At 46.5% G+C, this 21,168-nt stretch overlaps 1 protein-coding gene across 2 annotated transcripts in view; it reads left to right on the top strand.

The window, feature by feature from the left end:
* The window catches only part of Pebp4 (phosphatidylethanolamine binding protein 4), a 245,232-nt gene that overhangs the window by 8,716 nt on the left and 215,348 nt on the right, over positions 1-21,168 (top strand). The window contains exon 1 of one of the 2 annotated variants that reach the window (XM_059273384.1): positions 14,742-14,950. The exons of the other annotated variant lie outside the window; for it this stretch is intronic. Within the exon in view, the coding sequence (XP_059129367.1) occupies positions 14,936-14,950 (15 nt within the window). The 5' untranslated portion in view covers positions 14,742-14,935. Of the gene's footprint in view, positions 1-14,741; positions 14,951-21,168 lie in introns of those variants that run through there. 2 annotated transcript variants of the gene reach the window in all.

The following is a 21,168-nucleotide window of genomic DNA, read 5'->3' as shown; positions in this document are numbered from 1 at the left end:
GGCCAGACCAGGCCATTTAGTTTCAAAATAAGAATTTAAGAGAACCAGAGATGTAGGTCAGTGAAAGGATCTAGACTCAATCACCAGGACCCCAGTGCTTGAAGTCTCTGGAGACAGTCACCACCTTGTTCATACAGTGGGGACTTTGAGAACCCAAGAGGGAGGCCTGGGGCTGCGGTGGGAGGCTGAGGTTCAGGCAGAGGAGACGCAGACACTGAGGCCCCGGGGCGAGAGCAGCCAGCGAGGTCGCTACAGCTAGCACTCAGACGGGGGCCAAGCTGGGGCCAGGAGCTGGCACTGTTAGAGTGAGCTGGCCGCCGCTTAGCCGGCGAATGCGGCGTAAGCACTGCAGGGCAAGCTCGGGGTGGGGGGTGGCTGCGCAGATCCGCCCTGCCTGCCTTCCCCTTCCAACCCGCCACTGCTTGCGGATTCCCGGTAAGGACCCGGTGACTCTCTCAAATGACTGCGGCTGGCAAAAGACTCAGCTCTAAAAACCAGACTACTTGGACAGTCTCGAGGGGCCTGCCCTACCTAGTTAGCTCCAGAGAAGCAAAGGGGGCGTTGGTTGGGGGATGGGAGAGTGGGAGGAGCTTCCTGCTGCTCTGGAGGGTCCCGCATTGGGGACCAGCTGAGGGCAGCTCCTCCAAATGCCCCACAACCCAGGTTTGAAAATAATTGTCACCACAACCGGACTTAAAGAAACAATTCCCGGCAATCGTGTTCGCAGAAACTCCTGTCCCTAAGAATTACACAGAACTCCTTATGCCCAGGCATTTAATAATTTGTTTTTACAATAGGAAATGAGACTGCAAAAAAGAAAGGAAAAAAAAAAAAAAGCTCTACAAACAGATAAAAGAGGTGATACCAGGAAGAACACTGGCCCAGAGCAATTCAGTGTTTTCTTTTGATTGGCTGTAGCTAAAAGAGAAAGTTAAATATAGGAGATGTGAGCAAACTTTAAAAATATTGGTTTGGGGTGGCAGGCTATGGGGTCTGGGTGTTCTTAACAGTGATCAAGTTGAAACACCCAGGTTGTAATTTGGGACTGCTCAAGTGTCTGGAGGTGTCCCACACAGCTGTGGGGAGATTCGATTCTTTGGAATGCAGAGCTGAAATTTCAAGTGCTTACAGAGTTTGTTTGGTGAGAAAACTTGGCGCTGGACGTTGGTGCAGCATCTGAAGACAGTTAGGATAACAATCAAAGCCGAGCTGGTTAAATGAACCGGCTCTTCTGTTTTTCCAACATTATGAAGGAATTTGGTGATGAAATGAATTCTTTTTCTCCCTTCACACTGGCAAGAAAATACTCAGGTTTTTCACTGTCTGTCCTTATAAATATTCTGATGTGACAACTGAGCATTTAAACCTCCAGGGATTTTATGTGCTTAAATTATTGAAGCAAATTAAAAATAGGCAAAGAACATGCAAATACGATTCATTAGAAAGGAATTAAATATGGAAACATTTAAAAACGTTTTACACTGGGCCATATGTGGCAAGCCTGTCATCTAAGATCCTTGGGAGGGTGAGGTGGAAAGGTCTCCTGTTCAAAGCTCACCTGGGCTACAGAATGAATTTTAGGCCAGCTTGGGCAACTTAACAAGATCCTGCTTCAAACCAAAAAGTAAAAAGAAGGCAGGAGGTGTAGCCCAGTGGTAGAGTGCTTGCCTAGCATTCCTGAGGCCCTGGGTTCCTGGCATCTCCAGAACTGAAAAGTGAAAATTAGGTTTAACTACCCCCCCCCCCCGCCCCCAGTAAGGGACTACAACTCTGTCCCTTACACATGGAACCAAAGTGCTCAGCCTTAGATTATATCAAATCAGTAAGAACACTCCCCCGCCCTCCCCCGCCTCCCCCCCCCCCCCCCCCCCCCCCGCTTTGGTGGTAGTAGAGCTTGAATCCAAGACCTCCCTCAAGCATGCTATGTAAGAATGCTTTTGTGGGGGCTAGAGATATGGTTCAGTGGTAAGAGCACATACTGCTCTTTCAGAGGACCTGAGTTTAGTTTTCAGAACCCACATAGGGCGGGGGATCAATGGAATGGGCACTCACCCACATACCCACACATAAATATGCACATACAAATAACTAAATAAAATGAATCTCTTTTTTTAAACAATGTGTTTATTTCTAAAGTACAGCTTTGCTATGTAGATTAAGCTGGACTTGAACTCTTGATTTTCCTGTCTCTGTCTCCCAAGTACTGGGCTATGGTGTAGGCCATCACAGGGGAGAGTTGAAATATCCTTAGATGATAATAGTCTACTCCCTCTGCTTGCTGGGAATATAAACTGGCAAACCTTACCTGGCAAATACTTAGATGATGTATGTAAGGACCCAGTCAGGGCCCCAGAGATACCATAAAGATTATTGAAGACTCTAACCACTTTATGAACTAGCTACTTCTACTTTATTTTATGTGTATGGCTATTGTACCTGCACAGACATCTGTGCACCATGTGTGTGCAGATCCTTCAGAGACCAGAAGAGGGCATCAGATCCCCTGGAACTGGAGTTACAGTTATAAGCTGCTCTGTGAGTGCCTGGTCCTTTGGAAGAGCTTACAGAGTGAGTCATCTCTCCAATCTCCAGCTACTTCTTGAACTGACTCTGTGTATGTACAAACAAATCCTTTTATCTCCTTTAAACCCGGCTTGTACCACTTTAATTCACAGGTGTAAGGACTGAATATAATAAGGCAAAATGGTTGTTTTGGTTTTTTTCCCCCTCTTTTCATATATATTCAGAGGCTTAAAACACTCTCATCTACTTTGATCCAAGAAAGTCTAATAAAATCTAAAGAAATAACCTTAGTCCCGAGATACTTAGTGATATCAGTAACGGTGGGGAACACATGAAGGAAAACAGCTTGCCACAGTGTAGGGAAAGGTTTCAATGAATGGTGAATGTCTGTCTGTAAGATGGAATGTGGGTAGCATTGGCGGTCCCAGTGTATACACACACACACACACACACACACACACACACACACCAGTTACATAATTGTTGATTGTTTATTAGCACTCTCAAAAACACATAATAAAGTTATTTCTAGGTGTCAAAATTGTATATCTTAACATTTTATTTTTTTCTGCATATTTTAAAGACTATTTTCCAAATTTGTATAATACATTTCACTTTAGACTGGGGTGGGAAAGCATCCCAGTCATACAATGCAAACCCAGGTGTCGTGACCTACTTTACTCCCAGGCCTGCCTATGGTCTGTATCATGGGATGGGGGTCTACTCCTCCAGCGTGTGGTAAGGAAAGCAGTGTAAGCCTGAATCAGGCACAGGAGAAAATAGCAATCTGGAGCTGGGGTAAACCCTGAGACGTGTGAAGCTGCTGCTGGCAGAAGACGGCCTCCTTTTTCACAGGAAATTTTGTGAGTGGAAGGAGTGCGTTCTGAAATAGTGATAAAAGTATAGTACGGTAAACATACCAGCAGCATCCTCGCTATCACCAGCAAGGATGATGGATGCAGCCAGGCATGCTGCTCACACATCCCAGCCTTTGGGAGATGAGATGGGAGGATCACCAGGCTACCCAGTAAAAACACAACAACAACAAAAACAATCTTTATTTAGTCAGACAGTAGCTCACATCTGTAATCCACTCGGAAGGCTAAGGCAGGGAAATCACATGTTCAAGGCTAGCCTGAGTTATATAATGAGTTGGAAACCAGGCAGGATTATATAAAGAGACACTGTCTCAACACACACACACACACACACACACACACACACACACACACACACACACACACACGGGGCTGGGGAGATGGCTCAGATAGTAAAATCCTGCTGTGTAAGTATGAGGACCTGAGTTTGGTTCCCTAGCATTCACCTAAAAGCACTTGCTGTTCTCGAAAAGGAGCTGGCCTCAGTTCCCAGCACCCACATGGCGATTCACAACTGTATTTCTAGTTCCATGGGATCTGACACCCTCTGCTGAACTCCAAGGGCACCAGGCATGCATATGGTACACACACATACATTCAAACAAAAAACAAACACTCACTCATACACTTAAAATAATTCTAAAAATGAACTTGAAGTAGCTTGAGCAGTAACAGTTGAACGCGAGATAGTCTGCCTGATAACCAAGATGACTATTAAGTGACTAGGAGGGAGGTAGAGTATACACAGAAGTACAGTGGGCAAAAGGCTAAGGTAGGTCCTGGATGAGACAGAGCCAGATGAAGCTCGATTTCAACATGCTACTCTGAACAAGGCACAGTTTAAAACAAAAGAATTCTTTCTTTCTGGAATCTTCCATTGAGTACTCTTGGACAGCAATTGGCCTAGGGCAATGCAGACTATATAAAGCAAGTCATCGATAAGGGACTGTTCTCTAAGTGTCCCACCTTCACTGGTGGTGATGTGCTTTACTCTGTCTTGTCTTGAGCTGTGTCCCTGCGAGAAGGTTCTAGCCATCCTCTGCCCCCAGCTCAGATCTGCCACTCTCAAGGCCAAACTTAAGCTCTGGAGAGTTTCATCTTTTCTTATCTCTGCGTTTAGTTCACATCTTCTTGTCCCCTCTCCTGGGTCCCTTCTGCCCATCAGGACTTGCATGATAGAAAACCCACTCCCAGAGAGCCTCTCCTCACTTCTTGGGGGTGTTTCCAGCCAGTTTTACTGGGAACCATGTGATCCATTTTGTATGTGTGACAAACTCAATCTCTCCATGCCAACCATTCACTAAAGCCTAATCCATAGCCTACAGACCTTCCTTGAATGTGACCTCAGCATCATCCCCATGAGTTAGGGAAGTCTTCATTCAGCCCCTTTAAGATACAAATCTGGTAGGAAGCAGAGGGCAGGATCCGGCCAACAGTAGCACTCTAGTAAGGCACTGATCTGGGTATTGAGGTGGCGTGTTGCCTCAGTGAGTGGGACAGCAGATTTAACTCTTTGGGGAGAGAAGATGCGGGAGATGTAGGTTTTGGGGTCAGCAGCCTGGGAACACACACTGGGTCCCTGGAAAGGGACATGTACATTTAGAGAGACCACAAGAAAAGTCTCAAGGGACAGAACGGAGTGGCCATGGCGTTTAGTGTACTTAGCAGGTAGATTATTGACCTTTGCCCCTTTTGTTCACAGGCCTTCCAAGTAGGAGGAACTGAGTCCTAGACCCTGGACCAGCTAGCTACCTCCCAGCAGCCCTTGCCCTATTCCTGCTCCTCACGGGGTTTAATTACGAGCTCGGGAAGGGATTCCTAGTAGAGGGTACATAGCCCATGACTGCCCTGCTGACTCTACTTTACAAGCCAGCATCAATCCAGCCTGGCCTCCGAGCCTTGTGGGCCTCAGGGAACCAGAGCTTCTCCCTGACCTGGGCGGCAGTGACGATGGGAGTCTCTTTTAGCAAGGCCTTGGGGAGGAAAATTAGAATGTGAAATTGGGCAGAGGCCTGGGCCTGTGGGAGTTAAAGGGAGGCCACCCAAACCTCAGCTTTCCATTGTCATTCGGGGCCCCTCGTCCGAGACCCATGGGCCACTTGAGTCTCCCCTCTAGAGCTGCAGGCTCCGTCTTGTCTGTTTGTCTCACCCTTAACACTGAAAGAGACACAAAGAGCCCGCAGGCCACCCTGCACCCGCACCTTGCCTCTGCCTTGTGACTGTGCTTAATTTAGGCCAAAGGAAAACAACTCCTAAAATAGAGCTGCTCTCAGAGGCAGCTGCGGCTAGGAAGCACTCCACAGAAAGAGAAAATGTGCAGGTGACGGGGGAGCCTAGTTCTCCTCAGGTGTTACATAACCCAGGCTAGCAAACTGGGGCCCTAAATCAGCAGAGGGGAGCAAGCTTGCCCTGTCCCTTTAGAGACCTTCTCCCCTTCCTCGGGACCAGGGGGTCGGCCGGCCCCACTTTACAGGCAAGGAAGGAGTTGGGTACAAGGTCACCCCTCAAAGCATCCCCAGGGAGTCTGTCATGCATGCCTAAGTGATCACATGACTCCCCAGAGCTGGCTAGGAGCCTCAGAGGGGTCAGGTGACTCCCAGAAGGGTTGGTGCCTGGGGTGGGTTTCATCTGACCACAGGGGTGGGGGCAGGAGAGGGGGAGAGGGACAAGCTGTCCAGAGAAAGAAGCAGCAGCAGCAGCAGCAGAGGCTGCCCCATGGCCAGGATTCTCTGGAGTCTGGAACAGTCACCGGCTTAGCATTTTTCATCTCCTTTAGCCAGGAGGAGGCCTCTGTCATGCTGGAGAGCTGCCCCCTGCCTTCACTCATCTCCCTATTCCTTCAGTGGTCATTTCATTGCGGAAAGTTCTACTTCCTGTCTGACTTCTACTCCACTTCCGGACTGACTGTGGGCTGCCTTAGCTTATCTTATGCTTTCCCAGGTTTCCTTTCTCCTCCCAAGCTGGTCCTCCCTGGCTTATGTGCACAAACGTCCTTCCTCTGACATCCTTTAAATGCCATCGTCCTTTGTGTTTCCAGCTGGCTCCCAACCAGGTGTGAAAAAGATCATCTCTTTGCTGCTAAAAATGACTGAATTGAGAAGAGGGAAGAGCCATGGACCAAGGAGGGTGGAGTCCAGAACAGTGAAGTCCACAGGACAGGAGCACCCAGAGGGTGCTGGGGTTATATGGGCTGGGGGGTGGGGCTTCGCAGAACTACGGGAGGTCGAAGGGTGCCAGCCAGTGCAGGGAAGGAGAGCTACAGACGTCCAGACAGAGGACAGGGCGCACGTGCAAAGGCCCAGAGGCCAGATGGAGAGCGTGCTTTCATGAAAAACTGTAGCCACTGCAGATAGATTCTGAAAGGTGGGATGAGCATGATGCCGTGATTAAATGCCACACAGCCACCAAGGACTTCGCATGGCAGGCAGTGTGCTTTTCAGCCTGACCACGTCGGGGGATACCTGAAGCAGAGGGTTCTCAAGGCCTGGGTAGCAAAGAAAGAGCAGATAGAAAAGCAAATCTCCAGCCTCACCTCAGATCTGTTGCATTAAAAAGTCTGGGTGCGGGCCCAGTGGCGGAGATTCTGGTGTGTGCTAAGGTCTGGGGACTGCTGAGGGCCACGGTGAGCAGCTTAGAATGATGTGTGGTTACAGGACAAAACGGTGCAGAACAGGACAAGGCGAGGAAGGAATGCCTGTGGAACACCCAGGGAGGGCAGATGGCCTTAGCTGCAGGGCTGGTGCAAAGTGTCCGCTCTGGGAAATGTTAGAGTGAACTTGATGGACTCCTTCCTCCATTAACAAAAATTAAAACTGGCCAGGAGGGATTGGTGTACACTTTAACCCCACCACTCGGGAGTCAGAGGCAAGTGGAGCGCTGTGAATTCAATGCTGCCCTCATCTACATAGTGAGCTCCAGAGGCTTGGAGGATAAAATACTTAGTTGATAAAATGCTTTGTCTTGCAAGCATGAGAACCTGAGTCTATGAGACCCAGGTGAAACCCCATGGTGTATACTTCTAATCCTAGGACTGGGGAAGGGAAGATGGGTGGATTCCTGTGGCTTGGTACCAGTCACACTGCTGGAGAGGCCAGGACCAGTGAGACTCTCTCAAAGGTAAGAATGATGACTTCTGAGGAATGCCACTGAGGTTGTCCTCTGGCCTCCGTATATACTTACACACATGCACACCTGCGCACAAATATGAGCATGCACACACACATTCACACTCAATTAAAACTTCCGTATTTGGCATAAAGATAAATATACTCCAGGGTGGATTGTGTTGACTTCTTTCTTATGAGTTTTTAAAAAGTAAAAAGAGTTGTACAGACCCCTCAAAGAACTGAGCCCTCTTCATTGTGCCCAGTGGATAAGTCGGCCGTAACTGGACAGGTGAGAGGCTCAGCAGGGCCCGCCTTTCGCTAACTGAAGCAGGGGAGGATGGGACATTGCAGCTGGGATCAGGGCGCTGGGCGGATGAACACTAAAACCAAGGAGAATGGAGGAGGAGAAAACCACCCTACCTGTTTCACCCAAGTTCAAGCACGAGATACTTGAGGAATATTAAAGAGGGACTGTCCAGGCAACACTTGGCTGAGCAGGGGCAGGTGCTCCAACACGGGTGTGTAAGTCATGACTGTAAGGGATTACTGAAGCAAAGGGATGGCCAAGGTTATCCTGGCAGAACCCGAGAGGACAAGAATCTAAGGAGAGGAATCCAAGGGACAGTGACAGTTGAAAGATGGGCCATGTCACATGCACAAGAAATGAAAAGGGAGGTGGAAGGGAAGCTAGAAAAGTGTAGTGCCAACCAGAGGAGGAGACTCAAAGGCCTGGTGTCAGCCCTGTGGAGAGGCCAGCATGTGGGTGTGGAAGGCAGCTGGGAGGCATGGAGACCAGGAGTAGGGGTTCTTCCTCCAAGATGTTCGGCTGTGAAAGAAAGGAGAGGTAGGAGCAGTGGTTAGTGGGTTTGTAGGGGTGTAGAAAGTGTCTGTATTGGTTCCCTGGGAAACAGATGCCAGGATGAGTTTGCCGGCAGGAGAGTTCTTAGGGAGTGCTGAGTGGGGGAAGCTGTATGGATGGAGCCGCTGGGGGAGTGGGCCTATGATGCAGCAATAATGACAACCTTCACAGAGCTCTCTGGAGCTGTGCATCCGGGATGGTCCTTCTGGTATCCCTCCATCAGGGAAATGAGAAAGGGGGAGCTTTGCTCTACCTATGTATTACATCTTTCTAATTTCTGTTTTTGTCTTGTTTGTTTGTTTGTTTGTTTTTTCTGATGCTTTGACATGGAGTGGGATTGCTACCCTTGAGAGACTGGCTCATCCTCTGGGCTGGCTAATCTTAGAGGTGAAAAATTACTCCCCCCCCCATAAGTACAGCTTTTCACATTTATAGCAATCCAAAGCTTCCCAGTCATTTCATTTGGGCTTGCCCACTATGACCCACCCCAACCATGCCCTGATTGAGCAGGGCAGGTTCTGACACTGGGGACATCCTAAAGCCCATTTAAACTATTCAAATGGAGCCGAAGGACCCTGTTTCACTTTGTTGACTAGTATTTTCAGTAGAAGCCACAACAAAGGCTCTTGGTCACATCCCCCTACCCACTCGGTTTCCTGGATGACTGTGTTTCACCAAATGGCCCTGTGTATCATACCTTCTTCTGTCCTTGGGATGCTATTCTTCTTGAGGGTGCTGGAATTTGATCCCAGGGCTCCATGCATGGGAAGCCTATACTCACCTGTTGAGGCACTTCCGCTCCTGTGTGTAGGGATGTGTGAGCTTAGAGTCTCCTGTTGTGACAATCATATGTATCTGGGTGGCTTACATCTTAATAAAAATAAACTTCTCGGTCACTGAATGAGGCCGGCCCTGAGAATGGGTGTCAGTGTGGCCCAAGCAGCTGCCCTTGGCAGTTCCCACAGGCACTAAGCTTTATTTATTTTACACTGTGGACAGCAAGGTAGGAACGGTGAGTATATATATTTCTGTCCAGAAGGGGGCGCCTGTTGACACATCACAACATTCACTACAGATTCCTTTTGAAGACATTCTTAGGAAGTGCTCTTAATTGATAAAGCAAATGAAAGGGAAGGATCAAGATGAAAAGAAGGGAAATAAATAAATGATTGGCAGGAGGCAGAGGCCTGAAGCCAGGAAAAGAGAAAAACCTTAGATTCCTAGAAGGATGACTTTCCATGTTGGAAGGAAGGTGGGACAATTCTGGAAGCTCTTGTCCATAATTCCTATTTTCCTCTGCAAACTAGAAAGCAGAGAGGCAGGGGGAAGGTTTATTGAGGAAGGGGAAGGTTTGTAAAGGTTTGCAAATAGGGAAGAACATATTCAGGCATAGTCGTAGCATAAAGTAGTGAATGAATTGGAGAATGGAAAAGCAGCTCACAGGAAGACATGTAAGATGTCCAGTTGCTGAGGTGGAGTACTTCTGGGAGATGGTAAAGTGTTAGGGTGAGCCCCAAGGCATGCACAGCAAGGCAGTGTGGTGGTAAGCACTCAAAAGGGGGGTAGCATTTGAAGACTTCAAGCCAGAGTGTGCTGTATCTCAGATGTGTGGTGCTGAATTTTGTCTATAAATGCCAAGCTCTGAGTAGAGCAAATGGTGAATGAATCTGAACATCATCAATGGGTGAAGTGGGGTGGGGCAAAGAGGTCAGTGGGTGGTATTGATAGGGAGATCTATAAGGGTAGCTTTGTCCTGGAGGCTGGATGAATTCTCAAGTTGTGCCTCTCACTGTCCTAGTTAGGGTTGCTATTGTTATGATGAAATACCATGACCAAAGCAACTTAGGGAGGAAAAGGTTTATTTGACTTACATTTCCACATCACAGTTCATCATTAAAGGAAGTCAGGACAGGAACTCAACAGGGCAGGAACCTGGAGATAGGAGCTGATGCAGAGGCTATGGAGGGGTGTTGCTTACTGGCTTGCTCCCCATGGCTTGCTCAGTCTGCTTTCTTATAGAACTCAGGACCACCAGCCCAGAGATGGCACCACCCACCATTAGCTGGGCCCTCCCCTACGGATCACTAACTAAGAAAATGTCTTTCTGTGGCTGGATCTTATGGAGGGATTTTCTCAATTGAAGCTCCCTCCTTTCAAATGTCTTAAGTTTCTGTCAAGTTGATAAACTAGCTAGGACAACTGTAGATGTAACCAACCGTCTTATTAAATAGGAAACACAGAGCCGATTCAGAGAAGAAAGCCAAGAGGTCAGAACTAAGAGCCTTACCCTTCCTGCTTCAGCGATCCTGCTTCAGCCAAGAGAGCTCTTCGAAAAGGGGCCTACTTCCTGTGTGTATGTCTTTATATAGTCTAGCTGTTCTGCCTTCTCATTGGTTGTAAACCTAAACACGTGACTGCCTTGTCACTGCCTGTATGTACCGCCCTCCAGGTCCTTAAAGGCGTGCGCCACCACCGCCATGCACTTGCTATGGCTCTAAAACTCTGACCCCCAGGCAACTTTATTTATTAACATACAATTAAAATCACATTTCAGTACAAGTAAAATACCACCACAGACAACCACCATGAAAGAAGCCGTGGGTGTTCCTCCTCTATCAGTTTGTTCCTTAGTCCACCCTTTGAACTGGTTGTGAGCTTCTGATGCTCCTATAGTCCCTGGTCCCAGCTCTCTCTGCTCTCTCTCAGCCAATGCTCCAGCAGACTCCATGAACTCTGCCAGGCCTTCCTCACTATGATGTACTGCAACCTTCTTAAACCCTGAACCAAAATAAATCTTATCTCCCATAATTTATTCCTGTTAGGCTATTAATCACGGTGGCATGAAAAGTAACTAATACAGAACCCCAATGCAGAAAATGGAAACATGCTCCAACCATTTGCCTTTCCCTCCCCTCATGCTGTACCCCAAAGATTCCTGAAGTTCCTCCACAGAGCATAGGCTGAAAATCCAGAGCTCCAATCCATCCTTTACCTGAGTGTGGAATCTTCTCTGCAGTGTCCCTGGTTGGGCATGGGAGGACCAATCTGGACATTTTGCTGAAGAGTTCCCTGTGAGTCCCCAGATAGCCCATGAGAGGACTTACTGGACTTACCATCTCATCAATGATTGCTACCCTTATATTAGAAACCTGCCTCCATGTCATTCCATCCCTCTCTCCTAGGATGGCAAGACTCTGCTAACCCTTTGCTTGCACACCCTAGGACTGTTTGGGAAATTACCACATAGGTGAGGGTTACATCTAAAGGAAGACAGAATAAACTATGTAAAAACCTGCCCTGTTCCCAGCAGGTGCCCTCTGACAAGACTCCTCTCTGAGCAGGTATGCCAGGAGAAGGAATGTGAGCAGGCCACGCTCAGCTTTCCTTTGAGATCTCAAAGGAAAGATCTAGGCCCAGGCTCATCCCAGGCCTGATCTCTGGTTTTTGGCTGGTATCTGTGGATGCCCTGACACATGGGCCAGAACCTCCCTCCTTCAACAGGCCACACTTGCTGTGGGTGATTGCCTTGGGTTTAATAACTTGACTGTATTCAGTCCTCAGTCTTGCTCCAGCATAGCAATCGCATGATCAGATGCGAGGGCTTGGGACTAAGGCAGCCCCTAAGGATTTGATACACGCGTTCTGGGACTGAGCAAAGAACAGAGGCGGAGCTGACAGCACACAGCCTGGAAGACTCATCTATGCAGTCTCCAATGCTAGTCCCAGAAGACCATGGCCCTCAGCCTAACTCTGACCCGTGGCAGCACTTTAACTCAGAACCTGTTCTCTACTATTTAGCTTTTGTTTCTTCTCAGCACAGTCTCTGAACCACATGCTGCTGTGTGCGGCCTGGCAATGATGTGCAGAGCTGAGATCGCCATTTTGCACATGGGAGGGCTCGAAGATGTTTAGGATTCGATAACTTCTCCACTCACCTTCCTCAGAAGAAAACAGCTAAGCCACCATTGCAGACCTGGCTGAGACCACTGTTTTTTCCCCTTTCTGATTCCGCATTGCTATAGCAGCAAGAGAGCCAAACCCCAGAGACTGGCAGCATCTGGCCTGGAGAAGACCCAGAGACTGTCTGTTGATGAGTGAGTGAGTGAATGAATGAAGGGATGAATGAGTGAGTAGGATGAGACATAGAGGAGTGTCCAAGAAACAGGACTCCAAACATCCTTTGACCATTGGAGCTTGGGGGAGCTGTGAACCTGAGAGACAGTTTGTTGCAAGGAAGGGGACTTTGTGTTCACAGGACTTTTGCGGGGAGATGGAAAATGCAGGCAGCCAAGGAGAGCTTAGCAGGGGGAGGGTAAGCACATAGGCTTTGGATACAGAAGGATCTGGGTTGGGATCCAGCTTTTCCATTCACTAATTGTGTAGCTTTTGATAAGTCTGCCAAGCTTCAGCTGCAAAGCAAGGACCTAGGTCACAGGGCTGGATTAAATGGAACAGTGCAAGTTAGACATGCTTATGGGGTACTTGGTACATCGTGAATGCCAACATGGTCACTGTCTTTGGAACACGTTCAGTGGCACGAGCATCTAATGGAGCAGGATACCTGGAGACAGAGAGCAGAGGCAGGAAGTGTCTATTCTCCTTTTCCTTCCTGTGGACCAGCTCAGGAAACTATAGGGCAGTTAGATATGTCTGTCCCGAAGCTTCCTTTGGAGGTGCTTCCAAAAAGTGATGGAGGCTGGCGCTAACTGTAAAGATCTCACAGCCCTTTTGCAGTTCAGTGGCGCCAAGGACCCCTGGATGGCAGCAGGGACTATCTGGGAGGGATGCCCCCACCAAACTGGCACTCACTGGCACCTCATGAGCTGCCATCTTGCAGTTTCACTTTGCTCTGTTTGTAGTGGTGGGGATCAGGCCCAGAGACTTACTCCTCCTTGGCTAACACTCTACCACTCAGTTACACTGCGGTCACCATCTTTCAGGTTGGGTGAAATGTACTAAGCTTTGAGCTAGGCCACAGCAGGATCAGCATCTTCCTGCCTTCAGGACCTTCTGAGTAAACGCCTGCCACTCATCCATGCTTAACACAGGAACTTGGAACGGGCAGCTCCAGACTCTCCTAAGAAGCATCTAATGGTGTCTGGGTCTTGCCCTCTGGGAGTCCAACAGAATTCCCCTGGGGTATGACAGCCTGTGCTATTTCTGGGTCTCTAATCTCTCTCTCTCTCTCCCTCCTCCTCTATTTTTCTCTTCCTCCCCCTCTCCTTTCCAGTACAGGGGCCTTGGGCATATTTGGCAAGTGCTTTACGATTGAACTATACCCCTAGGCCCTCTTTTTTGCTTTAAAAAAATTTTTTTTGAAACAGAATTTCATATATCTCATATATCTGGCCTTGAATTTACTGTGCTGTGGAAGACGGCCTTGAACTTCTGGATCCTCTTGTCTCCACCTTCTGAGTCCTAGGATTTACAAGTTTGCATCACCATGGCCAATTTATGTGGTGCTGTGACCAAACCCATGGCTTTATATGCACTAAACCCGTACTCTACCAAATGAGCCGAATTCCTCAGCCCCTGTCTTTTTTTAAAAGATTTATTTATTCACGCATTTTATGTATATGAGTGCTCTGTCTTCATGCACACCAGTAGAAGGAATCTGATCTCATTGCAGATGGTTGTGAGCCACCACGTGTTTGCTGGGAATTGAACTCAGGGCCTCTGGAAGAGCAGTCAAGCGTTCTTAACTGCCTCCCTAGAGCTCTCATCTTTTTATACTTTATTTTGACACAAGATCTCACTAAGGTGCTGGGACTAGCTTTGAACCCCGCCCCCCCCCCCCCAGCTCAGTGCGGCTTCGATCTTGAAAGCGTCTCTTGCCTCAGTTTACCAAGTAGCTGAGATTGTGAGTCTGTGTCCTTTCTTTTCTTGGGAGGAATTCTTGGGAAGGAATCAAATAAAGTTGGAAATTTAGGTGTGGTTATTCACACACAGCAGGAGATCCAGGTTCGGAGACCCAGACCTTTGTCCTGACCTTCTTTCTTCATTTGTGGCAAGAACAGTTCCCGCCTCCCGTTTTAGGAGAACTGCATCTAGGGAGGCTGGGAGTGCCTTCTTCCTTTGAATTTCTCCAGCTCACACAGGGTGAGGAAGCAAAAGGCTCCAAGGAAGCTCTCCGTCTGAGCCTTCCTGTCCTTCTCTGTCTCCAGTGCCGTGGCTCTGTCTCCAAAGGCTGGACCCAGCTGTTTGCCTGACTCTCTGCATCTGTCTGCAGCTTTCTCATTCTGCCTCTGTCGTGTCCCTTGAAAAATCAGAGGAACGGGGAAAGAATTGTCCTCAGAACCCTTTGAAGGAAGGACTGCAACCTCTCCTGTTCTCCTTTTCCTATCCCCTCCCACCCTAAGTGAAAGGACCCCCCTAGAACTTCCCTGGAACTTTCTCCAACTGCCTTCCCAACAGCCAACTGTCCGGTGCGTCTTCTGGAAACATTCTCTAAGACTTTCAGCCCCACCAGAGCAAACATTGTGAGGGCACCCGGGACAGACTTCAGACCTCTGCCAGCTTCAACACAGATCGAAATCCCCGAAGTGAGGGTGGAGGCAATCTAGTAGCTAATGCCCCTAAGCCAGGTAAGCGAAAACAGCACTTTCGACTCCTGGTGTGCGGTAGGGGCTTTCCATAAGCCAGAGGGAAAAAGAGGAGAGGCTGAGACACAGAAATCTGGCCTAGAGAGGTGATAGAAATTAGTGTTAAGGATAGCATTTTCTAACTCTCTAATTTCAGGTGATTTGAATACATCATTTATAGTGTTTCTGTGTTTGTCTCTGAGCGTAAATACTTCTCTAACCCTCTTTAGAAAGAACATTGGAATATTTTTTCACTGCTGGGGCTCAGAGCTAGGCAAAGAGCATAAGGGACCATAGCAAGCTTCAATTCTGACAGTCTTAGCACGTGTCCTTCCTTAGAAAAATTTGATTTTAATTTACGTGTCTCTGTGTGTGTGCCACATGTGTGCAGGTATCCATGGAGGCCAGAAGAGGGCATTGGATCCCCCATGCAGTTGTGGGTGCTAGGAACCAAATGGCCACCTTCGGCAAGGGTAGCAAGCACTCTTAACTGCTGAGCCGTCTCTCTCCAGTTTCGTATTTCCTTCTTTGTGGCATTCTCATTCCTTTTGTGAAATAGGAAAAAACAAACAGCGGCGGTGATGGCGCACGCCTTTAATCCCAGCACTTGGGAGGCAGAGGCAGGAGGATCTCTGGGAGTTTGAGGCCAGCCTGGGCTACAGAGTGAGTTCCAGGACAGGCTCCAAAGCTACACAGAGGGACCCTGTCTCGGAAAAAAAAAAACAAAAACAAACAAACAAACAAAACAGCAACAAAACCCCACCATTTCCTCCCATCCTCAGAAGTATAGGGACCCAGACACTGGATTTGTCCCTGGAAGGAGAAAGTGAGGTTCAACTTTGGTGAAGTCCACTTCGTCTTTTTTGCTTCGGATCCTTGTGTTTTTGATTAAAAAAAAAAATGTCATTGACAAATCCATGACACTTTAATAACAGTTTCCCTCCTGTGTTTTCTTATAAGAGTTCTGTACTTTTTGTTCTTAGATTTAAAACTGTGACCCAGTTTTTATGTATGATATATTCTTGGGCATGTGACTCTCTGGTCACATGTTTCTAGCTAACAACATCATGTGTTGAGATGGTGGTCTCTGTTTTATGTTCTTAGTATCTTTATTGGAAGTCATTAGACCCCAATACATACAAAGGGTTATTTCTGAACTTCTTATGTAGACAAAGCTAGCCTTGAACTCACAGAGATCTATAGTATACTTTCTCTTGGGCCACCAACCAGCTCCCAAATCATGGCATGGAGACTTACTATTAGCTATGAATGCTTGACCTTATCTTAGCTTTTATTTTAATCTGTTTCTCTTTATATTTTGCCTCAGGGCTTTTTAGCCTTTCTTTCTGTATGTCCTAATTTCCTGCTTCTCGTGTCTGGCTGGCTGATGGCTGCCTGGCTTCTGGCCCCGGGCATGTCCCTCTCTTTCTCCCTTTCTCCTCTCTTCTCCTCTCCTCCCCTCTCCTCTCCTCTTCTCTCACCTCCCCTCTTCTTCCCTCCCCTCCCCTTCCCTTCCTTTCCCTTCTCCTCTTTTCTCCTCTCCTCGCTCTCTCCTAGATTTCTCCTCTTTCTTATTCTATCTTCCAGCCTTGTCTGTCCTTTCTCTGCCTCACTATTGGCTGCTCAGCTTTTCATTAGACCAATCATGTGCCTTAGGCAGGCAATGTAAAACAGCAACACATCTTTACATCATTAAACAAATGCAGCAAAAACAAACGTAATAGACCTTTACACAGTTAAAATAATATTGTAGCATAAACAAATGCAGCACATCTTTGCCTAGTTAAAGTAATATTCCACAACATTTCCCCCCTTTTGTCTAAATAAAAAGGAAGGATTTAACTTTAACAGAGATCTACCTGTCTCTGCCTCCTATAAGCTATGATTAAAGGTGCATCCCACCACAAACCAGCCCGAATTTTTCTTTTTTTGATGTAAGCATTCCCTGTTTCTTTTTTAAACAATTATTTATGTGATTGTGTGTGTGTGTGTGTGTGTGTGTGTGTATTCCAGATGCCATATAGGACATCAGATATCCTGGAGCTAGAATTACAGGCAGTTGTGAGCTGCCTAACATTTTGGAAGACCAGTATGTGTTCTTCTTAACCATGGTGCCCTCTTTCCAGCTCCATTCACTGTTTTTTTTTTCTTTTCTTTCTCTCTCTCTTTTTTTTGAGACAGGGTTTCTCTGTGTAGCCCTAGCTGTCCTGGAATTCACTCTATAAACCAGGATGGTCTCAGACTCACAGAGATCCACCTCTGGGATTAAAGGCGTGCGCCACTATTACCCAACCATTCACTTTTTCTTACTTTTTTTTTTTTTACAGTGATCTGAGAGCATGACCAGCTTTCTCTGTATCCAGTCTGCCTCTGTATAGTGTGTTTCATTTTCATTTCTCTCTGGTTGTTTTCTGATCTCCCTTATGATCTCTTTGTCTGTTTACTGGTGTGCTGTTGATGGACTGGGGATGTCCTTTGGAGATAGACGACTTGCCTAGCAGGCATGAGACCCTGGGTTTGATCTCCAGCATCATCAAAAATGTGTGTTATTTCATTTCAACCTGTTTGTAATTTTTCCAACATTTCTTCAGGCTTGCAGCAAAGGCCTTTACCCACTGAGTCCTTTCAGGAGACTATTGAAGTCTCCTACTATGATCATGTTATTTTCTAGTTTTACTCTATGGAATTCAAAATACATGCTGTATAGTTTCCACATTTTGTATCCATTAAGAATTGCTTTTGTGGCCGGGCGGTGGTGGCGGCACGCCTTTAATCCCAGCACTCGGGAGGCAGAGCCAGGCGGATCTCTGTGAGTTCGAGGCCAGCCTGGGCTACCAAATGAGTTCCAGGAAAGGCACAAAGCTACACAGAGAAACCCTGTCTCGAAAGACCAAAAAAAAAAAAAAAAATTGCTTTTGTGGCCTAACACAGTATGTGGGAGAATATTCCCTGTGTTTAGTTTGGGAACATGTTCATTATCCTGTTGTTATGTGAGCTGTTACGTTTATCTTAATACATTCAGTTGGTTTACAGTATTGTTCAGGTCCTCTATTTCTTTATTGAAATGGCTCAATAGGTAAAGACACTTGGTGCCAAGCCAAACCTGATCAGAGTTCAATTCCCAGGACCCAGGAGGTAAAAGAAAACTCCCATAAATTGTCCTTTGATCTTTACATGTATACCATGGTCTGTGAATTCCCCACAATGAGTAAATGCAATAAAAAAAACTTGAAAGTATACTATTAAGGTCTCTGTTATCATCAAGTTATCCATTTCTCTATTTAATTCTGTCAATGTTTGCAAATTCCATATACTTTGGATTATTGATGCTTTGGATTATTTGTTATATCTTTTTGTATTAGTCTGTTTTCTGCTGATAAAATAAAATAGGATAGCTTCTATATAAAGAAATGGGACTCATTTAGATTATAGTTTTGTGGGTACAAGAGCGTGGTGCCAATATCTGCCTGGCTTTGTTAGAGAACTTTTTGGCTGCCTCATGTGGTATGTGGCATCAAAATGGCAGAGCCAATGTAAGAGTTAGAGATCATATGAGGCAAAAAGCCAGAGAGTTGCCTCTCAGACTTATTTCTTTATAATAGTTCTCTTGTGAAAACTAACCCTGGTCACTAACTCCTTCCAAGGATGGGGCCCTTAATCACTAAAACACTTCTCATCGTCTCTACCTCCTTTGCTTCCTTGTTTTGTTTTTGTTTTTCTTGTTGTTTGAGTGTTTCTTGAGACAGTATCCCTTTATGGAACCTAGGCAGGTTTATAACTCACCTTTATGGCCCAGGCGATCCTCCTACCTCAACCTCCCCCCAGTACTGGGATTAATGGCAAGTGCTGCCACGCTAGACTACGCCTCCTAAAGGTTTTACATTTCTTTTTCTTTCTTTCTTTTTTCAGTTTTTTAGACTTTTATTATTTTATGTCTTTGCATCTGTGCACCATATGAGTGTTTGGTGTCCTAGAAGGTGGTGAGCTTCTGTGTGGATGCTGGGAATCGAAACTAGGTCTTTTGCAACAAATGCCCTTAAATCACTGAGCCTTCTCTCCAGCCCAGGTTCTAGATTTCTTAGTTTTCAACATAGTCACAACAGGAACAGAATTACCATCATCCACACATAGCCTGATACTAGCAATCTTCTTGGTGAATTGACTTTTTATGTGTATAGGTGTTTTGCCTGAGTGTGTGTCTGTATACTACATGCAAGCAGTTCCTATAGAGACCAGAAGAGGGTGTAACCTGTAACTGGAGCTGAAGACAGTTGTTAGCTGCCATGTGTGGGTGTTAAGAACTGAATCCCTGTCTTCTGCAAAAACAGCGTGTGCTCTTAACCACTGAGCCATCTCTCCATCTTATGGGTGGTGATGGTTGTTTGTTTTAAGATGTGGGCTCTCTGTGTATCTCTGACTGGCCTAGAACATGCTATATAGACCAGGATGACTTTGAACTTACAGAGATCCGCCTGCCTCTTTCAAGGTGTATAAAATCACACCACGTTTTCTTTATGCTAGGACCATGTTCTCTTTACTCTAACCTGTCAATATGTAACTCTTTCCTCTAAGTTTTGACTGGAAGATTGAGCAATTTTTATAACATAATTTTTTATTGATTCTTTGGGAATTTCACATTATGCACCCCAGTTCAATTCATTTTCCAGTCCATCCATGTTCATCTTCTACCTTTGTATCCTTCCTCTCCAAAGAAGGAGAAGGAGGAGAAGAAGAATTCACTTTATTCCTCTGTCTTCCCATCACATATTTCTTTGTCTTAATGGCACTAGGAGCTGCAGTGTGTCACATAGTATATATACCCTTTCGCTCAAACAGCTTTACTTGCAAGTGTTCAATGCAATGAGTTGTTGGTCTGATTCAAGGCCTCTGGCTTTACTATACCATCAGTACTGGACCCTCACTGAAACTCCTCTTGGATATCCTGCTGTTGCCCTGTGTCATGGAGATCCTGCAGTTATGCATGTTTCTGTAGGACCCATTCCTTCATGCACTCCAGCAGCTCATAGATGGGGTAGGTGTTGGGATGGGTCAACTCAAAACCCTGGATGTGGGCCTGGGTGGTAGCTGAGTTGGTCAGACTGGGCCTCCACGGGGACCCCAATGTTGTGGAATATTGTTTTAAAATGTGTTACAGGCTGGAGAGATGGCTCAGAGGTTAAGAACACCAGCTGCTCTTCCAGGGGCCCTGAGTTCAATTCCCAGCAACCACATGGTGGCCTATAACCATCTATAATGAGATCTGGGAGATCTGGTGCCCTCTTCTTACTGTAGGCATGTATGCAGGCAGAATACTGTATATATAATAAATAAATAAATCTTTTTTAAAAAGGTGTGTTACATCCATTTATGCTGTGGAATATTTGCATAATGTTGCATAAATTTATATAATATTGCATAAATGACACAAAGATGTGTTGCATTCTTTTATGTTGCATTTGTTTAACTCTGTGAAGCTGTGTTACTTTGCCTGCCTAAAACGTCTGATTGGTCTAACAAAGAGCTGAATGGCCAATAGTGAGGCAGGAGAAAGGATAGGTGGGGCTGCCAGGCAGAGAGAATAAATAGAAGAGAGAGACAAAGGAGCAAAGAAAAGAGAAGGAGAAGATGATGCCAGGGGCCAGCCACACAGCCACAGAATAAGAAAGAAAGAAAGAAAAAAGGAAAGAAAGAAGAAAGAAAGAAAGAAAGAAAGAAAGAAAGAAAGAAAGAAAGAAAGAAAAAGAAAGGTATATAGAATAGGAAAAGGCAAAATCCCAGAGGCAAAAGGTAGACAGAATAATTTAAGAAAAGCTGACTAGAAATATGCCAAGCTAAGGCCGGGCATTCAAAAGTAAGAATAAATCTCCATGTATTAATTTGGGAACTGGGTGGTGAACCTCCCAAAAAGTTAAAAAAAAAAACAAAACCCAACAACACCCACTCTCAAGACAAGGGGCAGGGTCAGTTCTCCCTCACCCAAAATGCCATGGCTGCCAGGCAGGGGCAGAGGCAGTTCTCCCTCACCCAAAATGCCATGGCTGCCAGGCAGGGGCAGAGGCAGCTCTCCTGCACCCCTGCTGTAGGGTCAGTTCTCCTGAGCCCATGCCACTCTCCTGCTGCAGCTGCAGTTGACGGACAGGGCCAGCTCTCTTATGCCCAGGCCACCGGGCAAGCTCTCCTGAGCCCACAAATTGGGCAATTTAAATCTAAAGTAGTCACTG

This window comes from Peromyscus eremicus, chromosome 9 (genome assembly GCF_949786415.1).
Source record: "Peromyscus eremicus chromosome 9, PerEre_H2_v1, whole genome shotgun sequence".
Taxonomy (NCBI): domain Eukaryota; kingdom Metazoa; phylum Chordata; class Mammalia; order Rodentia; family Cricetidae; genus Peromyscus; species Peromyscus eremicus.
This window is presented reverse-complemented; position numbering and strand designations above follow the sequence as displayed.